General features: G+C 37.8%; 1 protein-coding gene across 2 annotated transcripts; it reads left to right on the forward strand.

Moving 5' to 3' along the window:
- Positions 1-4,617: 4,617 nt before the first annotated feature.
- On the forward strand, positions 4,618-11,023 carry LOC120103906 (GPI ethanolamine phosphate transferase 1). Of its 2 annotated transcripts, none has more exons than XM_039128137.1 (3): positions 4,618-5,016; positions 5,121-5,266; positions 7,572-11,023. In XM_039128137.1, exons 1-3 carry the CDS (start codon positions 4,911-4,913, stop codon positions 7,710-7,712), a joined length of 393 nt encoding a protein of 130 aa, XP_038984065.1. In that variant the 5' UTR covers positions 4,618-4,910; the 3' UTR covers positions 7,713-11,023. The 2 variants fall into 2 exon arrangements, 1 of the variants encoding a protein (XP_038984065.1); XR_005512505.1 differs by having other exon boundaries at positions 4,622-5,016; positions 5,121-5,326.
- The last annotated feature ends 47 nt before the right edge of the window (positions 11,024-11,070 follow it).

Here is an 11,070-nt window from a genome sequence, read left to right on the forward strand (position 1 = left end):
ATATATACCTGCTTCCCAATCCATCCATGGTCAAACCCATATCCACAACAGGATCTATGACTGTAACTATGCACTATATACAATAGAAGGTTTATAATACACCAAAAGATATAAACCTCTATCTACATTATACTATACTATACTATGGAGCGGCACAGCTAGCAGGCAATCACTAATCCTGCTCCTCTCTATACAATACCTGCCCTGCAATCAAAAACACCAAACTGGGGAGTGAGTATATAAATACTCAGTGAGTGGAGTAGAGAGTACTATGCACATGAGACAAGATATAATCATGGCTCGAGATGAAATCTCAAGATCAATAACAAGATGAACATGATCTCAACATAGAGAATATGGAGTAAATCATCAATATCACCACAATCAATATCAACTCATCTGAAGCATATATGGAATAATCAAGTAAACATATATGCTACTCATGAATATGCTCAACAGATCATAATGCTGGAACATACAAATCAGGTGTCAATATGCTGAAATCATCACTAGACAGCTATCGGGAGGTGGGTTTTACGCCCCAGGCGAACCAGCAACAACTCCCTACTGCCATATGCATATATCGAATATGACACCACACCAATATGTAAATCATCACTAGACAGCTGTCGGGAGGTGGGTTTTACGCCCCAGGCGAACCAGCAACAACTCCCCACTGTCACATGCATATGCAGGATAAGACACCATATCGATAATGTAAATGCTAGACAGCTATCGGGAGGTGGGTTTTACGCCCCAGGCGAACCAGCAACAACTCCCCACTGTCACATGCATATGCAGGATAAGACACCATATCGATAATGTAAATGCTAGACAGCTATCGGGAGGTGGGTTTTACGCCCCAGGCGAACCAGCAACAACTCCCCACTGTCATATGCATATGCAGGATAAGATACCACACTGATCATGTAAATGCTGGCCAGTATCCAGAACAGAAATCCATCTCACATCTACATACTAAACGGCACCTCGCGGGAATTCTACATCCGCGGAAAGCCATATTGCACCTCGCGGGGTCTTACTATGCCCGGCGGCAAGCAGAATATAAGTCGTAGGACCGGCCGATCCTACGCCTAGGGCCGTGTCCCCCCCTAGGAAGGGACTGGGCTCCGCCCACCCAGAAGGCTACTATGTGCACAAAGGCCGATGTTCAACCCCATCGACTATAGGTGTCCTGCAGATACTGCCAAGCCATGCATAAATGCCATAATGTACCCTCCCAATACTCTACTAAAAAGGAGTATGATCAAGACTACCACTCACTCGATCATGACCCAATCATAAACTAACATCAGGGTTAGGAGTGAGGGTCAAGGAAGTGCAATACAACTCAATATACCACTAAGAAGGCTCTACAAATCTTTGAAATGGAGGAAATGAAATCAATTTACAAAAGAAGTTATTTCACAATTCAGATCAAATTTAACTACTCATAAAGGAGTATAATCAAGGCTACCACTCATAAGTCTTTGAAATATAGGAAATGAAATCAATTTACAAAAGAAATCATTTCACAATTCGGAATCAATTTGATTACTCATCAACCCCTCGTAATTCCTCTCAATGTTCCCTCAAATGCATGTACAGAATAATCAAGCATAGAGAATCAAGATTATAGAGGAATCTACTATAACAATTAATCAATAAGCTCAGGTGGAATCAAGTCACACTTGGCAATATTTATGAAAATGAATAAGGAATGTGCTCATGGTGCAAAGTACAAACTCCCACTCACCTGTCAATCCGGCACAGCCCTGATACGCCTCCAAAAATCTACAGCAGGCAGTGGGGAACTTCTTCCTCTTGTTCCCTAGCTTCTTGCCCAACTGTGACATGCATTTACCATACATTTAGTCTTGTATCAAGGTCATAATCTACGTGCCAATTATAATATAGGAAACTTTAATTGATTCAACTCTCCTGTTCCCTAAATCTTTTCTTTTCTTTCTTCTTTTCCTTTTTAATTAATTAACTCACCATTTATGTGTATTAGGGACTCCTTTGCATGAGTACAAGGTCTCTTTTAGCTTGATCTAGGCTTAATACTCTATTATAGCATGAAATCCCCTATTTTCCACCCGGATGAACAGTAACCCGAACTGACAGTGGGTTACTTCATCCCGATTTTGATCTACTTTCAGGACTCCAAATTTGATGAAATTTTTACCTAACATTCTACACTCATAGAGGATTCCAAAGAGATAACATGCATCATCATCGGAGGCCGTTTGACCCCCTAAATAATTTGCCGAAGTTGGAACTTCGACACAGTTTTTCCGTAGTGCCGGAAAAATTTGTTAAAATCCGATTCTTCCTCTTTTAACCACCTCTACAACCCTTATCCGACCCCTCTAGACTATATCCACCCTTTGTATAGCCTAATGTCATCAAAAGACTAGATAGGGACGGATATTTATCTTTTTCTTTTTGGAAATCGAGGTCCTTGCGTAGAGAAGAAGGAGATCTACGTTTTTCCCTTCAGCTGGAAGTGCAACCGGGATCCCTTTCCTCCTTGAATCCCCTTCCTCTTCTTCTTTCTTCTTCTTCTTCTTCTCTTTTTCTTTCTTTCTTTCCTCTGTTTCACGCCTGAGAACCCCCTCTCTGTGACTCTCTCTCGGTTTCATTCCCGTGAGCCACCAACCACCCCATTTAAATCACATCAAAGCACTATTCACCTTTGTTTAATATTATTAAATTCCCATTTTGCCCCTAACACTTCAACATATCTACAACTATGCCATTATCTTTTGATTCCTTCCAATTTTACCCCTTATATCAATTTTAAAGGACTATTCTATCCCTTTTTATATAAAAAAAAAAATTTTGGGGTTATTACAAGCAGCTCACGAGCTATTTAGCTCATTGGCACCCCTACTCTAATATATATCATGCAGAGTTTATCGATTATTATGATAGACTCTGATGTGTATCCATATATCATTCCCTGACAACATGAGCCATTGCCAATGAAAATGAAAAACGGACATCATTAACCTAAATTTGCATTTGTATACACTTTATAGTACTCATTATTTCAATATACACTCTACTTTCTATCTCCCTCAATGTGCTTGCATGTCTAGAATGCTCATTAATTCATTAATGAGATCTTGTCCCCCTTGACAAAGGCCGGATTTGAATTTCTTATCTGGACCCTTTCGTCAATTGGATCTATGGAGATACATACTTAGATCCTTCCGAGACCAATAGATCTGTTTATTTGTTGCCTAACAAATATATTTGAGTGTTTGTTATACTTTTAAAGGTGCGGGAGCTTGTTTTTGGCCACAGTAATTACTATTGAAGAATCTACCTTGATCCAAAATGGCGATAGAGTAATTTGGCGCGAGGCATGGAAGAGATGGAATGGTGCTTTTTCTACCAAAAAAAAAAAAAAATGTAATGGTGCTTATGTCCTGTTGTTTGGATTTTCTTGATCTAATCTCCAATCAGATATTTTGATTTCACTCCCTTCTCAAGCGATAAATCTATCAAATTTAACCTTTATTTTCCAACTTCGAGGGAGGCTAGCATAGTAAGGTTAGTTCAATAATGGAACGATAGAAATCCTGCCATTCCAACACGAAATTAATATAAGATCATGGTCAGTGAAGAAATTGACCTTTCCATTAGATGGAATAATCACCAGCTCACTGAATCACGAGATATTATATATAATAATATATTTATGACTATGTCGATGGTTATAGCTATTTGAAGTAGATCATCTACAAAATCCCATCTCAACCTAATGCAATGAGCAATTTTTCTATGAAGCTATATTTTGAGATTGTGGATAAAACCACTCTAATACTTCTTCTAATTTAGAGATCGAGCACTAAAAGTGCATGAGAGATGGTACATATAGATGTGATCAATCACTTTGATTATTTATTATTTATGTAACTTGATAGTACAAATTTTTAATTTCAAGAGGTGGATTTAAGATTTTAGCACTAAAATCTATCCTCACATTATTTTTTTTAAAAAATAAAAAATATGTGAAACTTCTAGACCTTCATTATATGTAGGGCTTACAGTGGAGGATCCTTATCCATTAGAAAGCTTCAATTATGTATACACATATAGAGATGAATTTGGTGTTTTATTTAAGAAAAGAGAGTAATGGATAATAAATACATTATCATCAAACTAAGAATAAATTTGCTAAATATACTCACCAATTAACTACTCAATTATAATAAAATATAATTATTTTTAGATAAAAATGAAAATATATCATAAAATAAAAAAATCAATTAAAAGTAATTTCTAAATAATTATAAAAATATATATTAGAAAATGATTGCTTGAGATTCACGGTTTAGGGCTTGAGGCCAAAACCCCCTCTTTTACGAGAAATTGTTATATGGACCAGGTCCAATGGATCAATCCAAATTCTGAGGCACATGTACGGTGAATAACAGGCATCCGTATTTGATCTTGCATGGCTTAAATTAAAAAGGGTAATGTGGCGAGGGACTATTGGGCTGGTCCACTGGACCTGGTCCATCTGATTATATGACGGGAAGCGGGAGTGGAGTTGTGAACGCGGCATAAGGGTCCACGCCAACAACGGGCATTCGAACTCCAGCACCTCCCGTTCGACCCTGGCCGCATCTTGAACGCCCGATATATACATGTTTCGTACTTCCCACGTCACTTCGGGCCCCACTGGTTTCCCCAAACCGAATCAGCGAATATGGCAGAGTGCGCCATGGCCGGAGGGGGGTTCTTGGAGGCGGCGCGGCCGACACGCTGCGGCCGCGGCCTCCCGCTAGCGGCTGAATCAGCGGCTTGTCGGCCCGTTGGGGAAGCAGCGGCAGCAGGTGGTGAAGCGGCGGGAGCGGTGGCTGGTGGCGTTGGGGATCGCCCTCGACGCCGTCTACATGCTCAGCATCTTCGACATCTACTTCAAGAACCGCGTCGTCCACGGCATGGAGCCCGTCCCCCAGCCCATCTCTCCCCCCGCCAAGCGCCTCGTCCTCTTCGTCGGTCCGTCCCCCTCTCCTCCCTTTCTTGATTATTTTCTTTTCTCTTCAACGCGCTAAGATCGATTTTTTCCGACAATGTGGGTTTGGATCTGAAACTGTTTGCAGCCGGCGGCATGCGAACGGACAAATTCTTCGAGCAAGAATCCGAGGGGCAGCTCAGAGCGCCGTTCTTGAGGAGCGTGACGCAGTCGAGTCCCGGTCATATTTCCATCACGGCGGGTGTCTATGAGGATCCTAGTGCAGTAACAAAAGTGTGGCCTTCTTTGGATAGCCCGTGATGATTTACTTTCCGTTTCTTGAAATATTTTTGAGTATGTTGTCACTCTCAAAGTTTCGCCGCCCCGATCCTTTCTTTCTTTCTTTTGTCTTTTTCTTTTTTTTTAGTTCTTGAAAGCAAATTATTGACCCGTCTTTGTCTTTCTTTAAATCATGAGATGTTTTCATGAGCTACGTGCTTTCACATCAATGAATGTATAATGATCTCCTGTATATGTTTTAATTTGTGGTAGTTTGCTAAGAACTCTAGTCCACCTCAGATGATAAACATATTTCATGTCGCTTGCAGGGTGAAAAGCTAATCCTGTTAAATTTGATTCAATTTTCCACTGAAGTCGACACACAATTGCTTTTGGAAGTCCTGATATTATTCCTATATTCTGCAGTAATTTATGTCAAAGCACCTGGAGCTCACACAGCCCTGATTTTCAAGACTCCACAACAGGCTAGGTCCACTAACATATATCGAAACAGATTGCCATCATAAATGTCCAGATTGGGATTTGGAATTGGCATATGTCATGATACTAGTTTTTCTTTTTGACAGTATACTTGTATGGAAAACCTTTCCTTTGTTATTGATCGGTAGTATAGGCACCAAATGTCCAGTATGAATGGAAAAGTGGCTCTAATATTTTGATTTGTGAGTTTTCTCCCATCTTATCTTCAATTTATGATGCTTCCCATCCCAAAATATTTTGAAAGTCGAAACACATTTTCTCTCTTATTCTTACAAGGCTAGTTGAGTTGCTATAAGCAGAATGAGGTAGAACCTCATAATTTATTTTTGAACAATAAATTAAAGATTTCTCTCATCAGAGTCACGAGAGAAACTCTTTTATGACACTTCTTTGTTGACTATTTTAAAGTATTCATTCTCGGCATTTTAGCTGAGAAGGTACGGTAGATATTGATGACCTCAAGGCTGGATGATATCATGTTCTATCATTTTGCCTTTATAGATGAGTTTCTTGCCACCTTTTTGTAGCCAGGGAAGCTTCAGTCATTGAAAGTTATTTGTGCCACCGACCAAAATGAGGGAATAAATTTTGATGACACTGGTATATTATGTCACAGTTTTAGCAATACAATTAGAAAAAGCAGACATGGGGGAATGCTTAAGAAGATGCGAATCTTTAAATGGATAGCCAAATAAAGTATATGAAATATCTTTTTGTTGTTGTTGGAATTGTTTCATGAATCCATATAGCTATATCTCTATAATGGATGGAATGTATGTCTATGTTCATCTGTGTTCTGTAGCATGTCAAGTAAGAGACAAAACTGGTGTGTTGACTGACATGGAGCTATGGTTGTCTAAGAGACTAGTTGATCTGCTGGTGATGGAAGGTTTTAGAGTAAGAAGATCGATATGAAGAGGAAAAGCAGAGAGTATAGTCTTCGAAATTTTTGAAACTTGTGATCTGAATGAAAGAATTCCCAAGGAGCATTACTATGAATCTTTTGCCTAGGATAGAAGTCTTCGATATTTTTGTTACTTTATAAACTGACAAAAAAAGGAGCATTACACAAGTTGGAACATCTGGTAACTTAGGGTGTCCTAATTCTAACATGCAATTCTGACGAGTAGTTGCAGCATGACGTATTGGTCCATCATCTCCCTGGTTTCATAGCATATGCAAATGCAAGCACTTGTGCACACGAACATATAATATGCGTGCATATGTATGTATGAACAGTCACAAATGTACAGACAAGACATGCACATGCACAAAAAGATGCAACAAAGATATGTGCATAATGTATAGATACAGATACAGAGATGCACATGCAGACAGATGCAACAGACTCACATTATACATATACATTGAGATAAGCAAGATTTTTTTGTCTTCTTCTAGTCTGCTAAGTTGATAAATTCTATCTCATATCCTTTGGATCTTACTTAACTCTGAGATATGACTAATAAGGATGAAGGAATGCCATGGGAAACCATTTTCCTCTCACTTAATTGCTATCTTCATGATCATGTAATGCCCTTCCTATGAAGTGCATATTATTTGTGAAATGTTTGTGGAGGATATTCAAGAATTTTATATTTGTTGGCAATTAGTAGATTCATTCTTTTGCATTTCACGCTGATGAATGCAGCTTAGAAGCTGCTGCATCTCACATGTTTTGATTATCTAAAAGATCCATAAGAAAATTGTTAACTCCTTAATGTTTCTACCTACCGTGACTATAAATGGAAGCACTAGATAATAACCAGCAGTAGATAATGTTTGCTTTGGAAGTCATGATATTTCTGTTTATGAACAGGTTCGCAATGCTGGAAGTTGGATGGAAATTGGTGATAGCATCAACCATTTTGAGAATATGAGTGCCCAAGTAGTTTTTGTATTGATGCTTTTTGCCCTCCCGAATAGATATGCAAGAGATATTGAAAATCCATCTCTGTAGTTGTCCTTATAAAAAGCAGTGCAATGTATTTCTGATTTCTAATATTGGGAATAGTGGCAAAAGGGTTCTGATTTCTTTTTGTTAAAGGTATTTAAACATATCACCAGTCGAGGTTTTATACATGTCCTTTGGTATACATGGTCTAACTACTATTTTCATCTTGATTTTAGTTTGGCTGTTTCTTTATTCTAAGTGTAAATCAGTTCTTAGATTGCGAAACTTTTTTTGTTTCATACTTACTTTATAGTGTTACAATTTTTTGTTTTAAGTTGTTTGTAATGGAGCTTATATTTCTGATCAGACCATGATGTTGTCTTGATGGTGTTTAAATGTTAGTAATTGTATTATATACTTAATGAAATAATGATGAGTTGTTGAAGCAACTTAAGTGCAAGGCTACATTGTACTTGTTTAACTGAATGCCATGGCTATATATGAATATGTTGATGACTGCAAACTCTGTTGTTGATGACTGCAAACTCTGAACAGAAAGAAACACATGAGTCACAATGTTCCATTGTTCACCATGCTATATAGTCATACATTTGATGCAGACTCCCCTGGACGAGCCTAAGCAGATTGGTAAGTCTCACCAATATATGCACCCCCTTTTTATTGTAAACTTGGACTTCGTATTATTGTAAAAACAAATATGAAAGAACACTTTTCGATTAAAAAAATCCATGCTTATCACTTCATCAAACATTCTGTTTGACAAATTTTCCTGATCGAATCAAGATTTATGGGTTTGCCATTCATTCATTTGAAAACATGGCATGGAGCACATCTCTGTCAAAACTGTAAATTTAAAACATATCTACAGACCAATATAAAATAGGCAAAATGGTCTATGTTAAAACAACTAAAAATGTTTAATGTAATATGTTCTAGCTTATATTTAGTTGCTTATTAACAAAATTATGCGTATTTGTTTTGCAATGTATGCCAAAGTGTCAGCACCTCAGTAGCAAAAAAAAAGCTTCTATTTAGGGTAACACACCTGCTTCAAAAACTTCTAGGAAACTCAAAATCACACTTGCTTCCTGAGTGCTTCCTTAAAGTGCTTTCAAAATATTTGCTTCCTTGCACCCACACCCATATAGATTCCTGCTCTTTCTCCTGATTTTAGCAACTAAGCTTGGCGTGATTTAGCAAAGTGCTTTTAACATTGGCGACCTCTTTCTGTTATACAACATGTAATTCCTTGATCCTTGAAATAAATTCTACAACTTATCCTTGTCTAGCTTCTCTACTTCACTAGCATTCTTATAATCTGATTAATGCAGCACCTTTCTTTTATGTTCTTTGTGTGGCACCCTGACTTTGCTAAGAACAATACAACAACTTTAGTATGCTAGCTCGACAAAATCTCAACTCAAGCCTTGCGTAATTGTTTCTATATTATTACTTTTTTGGGTTATGGTTTCTGTTCACTCTATACATTCATTGATCATCCTCTACACTTTTAGCTGTTTTCTGTGTGGATGATATATCATCACTGCTAATTATAACCAAAAGTGATTGGGCTGCCCACTATTGCATCTCTCAAGGCAATGATTCATTGACTCTTTGAGATGGGAGACCTAGGGTATCTTTGTAATAACCGAGGACCTGACCGGAAAAAGCTAGCCATAAGGTATTGTATGGGGTCTTCGGCCGTGCTTAAGTATCCAAGACCTCTCCAAAACACAACTGATGTGGGACTAAAAATATGACCATGCTGGTCCTTAGGATCTGTGTTGATTAACTTCAACTTGAGGCAATTCACCAAGTTGATTAACTCTTATTCAGCCTGAATGTGCACTTCAAAATCTCATAATAATATCAATTTATAAATTTTTGATAATCTTTCCTTTGTTAGTACTTTTTGTCTTTTGATTGCAAACCATTTTTATATCCATTCATGTTACTGTAGCATGGTTGGAGCTCTGCACTATCATTCTCATGACTAAATCACATAAACAATTAATGAGGTCTGCCAACATATTTATTCTTTTTAATGTCTTCTTTTCTTGACTAGGGCAAGAATTTTGTGCTATTATTTATATTAATCTTGGATGCGATTTTTTATATCAAACCACCTCCATTGTTGTCTAAGTATATTTAGATGCGCGTTAGCTTGGATATCAGGATAATTGTTCTCCATAACTATTTTTTGCATTTTTTTTCTTTTTTTCACCGGCCTATTTCAGAAACCTAAAGTAATCATTTATTACTTTATCATTTTTAAGAGTGACATGCACTTGATGCTACTATAGCTTGATTCATCATATTGTACAAGATATTACCCTCCCTCTTTGAGTATGTTTATTCTGATTATTAGGTTGCATAAAAGATGTATATAGCTTTGCTTCATGTGTAACTTCTTAGCATGCTGAACTTTATGGCTCCATGAGTAGTAACAGTTTGAAGCATGGTCTTCCATGGCGCTCGGTATAAGGTGTACCGTACCGATAGAAAACTGCTACGAAACACACCTTCAAGTCGATATAAGCCCCATACCGAGGTGCATACCGGTCCGTACCGAGGCGTACTGAGATGAAAATTGACAAAAATGGTTGGAAAGCTATTTCGATACAGGGGTATATCATACCGTACTGAACCGAGCCGAACCGATAAAGTTCTGATATTGTACCCTATACCGAGATTGCGGACCTTGGTTTGAAGTAGTGGTTCTAGTTGGGGATTGGTACATAGGATATTGATACATACTATGCTGCATCGAGACATGGTCTGGTAGTTGGTGCTGGCACTAGAAAAGTGATACCAACTACTGTATGCTGGTACAGCAAAATACCAAGGGATGTATCAAGCACCAGTTCCTAGTGGTACAATATGATATATGCCTGGTGCAGACAGGTATGAACTAGTAATTCAACCCTTGCCCCCAATGTACCTCTAATATTACTTCTCATGGTTGTCTCCTAGCCTTTTGAAGGCTAGCATTATGCAGTTCTATCATCTTTCATCGAGGCTTCTACAAGCTTGTTTCCCACTAAAAATGTTTATGAGTGTGGAAAGTAAGATAAGAAATAAAAGAATCAAAAGCATCAAAAGACCTTTGTTGAATTAAGTCTTGCTTCCTTTCACTTGTTCAATTTCATTTTCCAGTTCATCTAGCATTAAATATATTATGTCCGGTAAAGACCTGACCATATTTATTACCAAAGTTGTGAAATTGAATTGACAAACATATCCCTGTTGTACATATTGAGCACTGGAAAGAACAATTTCAGGTGTATAAGCTGCTCTATTTTATCTAAATGCTCTAACAAAATTGTTTTGGTAATACGCTAAGTTATTACTGAATTTTTTATGCAGGAGACCATGACTACATGAAGATAAGTAATGTTAAGTT

Source organism: Phoenix dactylifera, chromosome 7, assembly GCF_009389715.1.
Source record: "Phoenix dactylifera cultivar Barhee BC4 chromosome 7, palm_55x_up_171113_PBpolish2nd_filt_p, whole genome shotgun sequence".
Classification (NCBI taxonomy): Eukaryota; Viridiplantae; Streptophyta; class Magnoliopsida; order Arecales; family Arecaceae; genus Phoenix; species Phoenix dactylifera.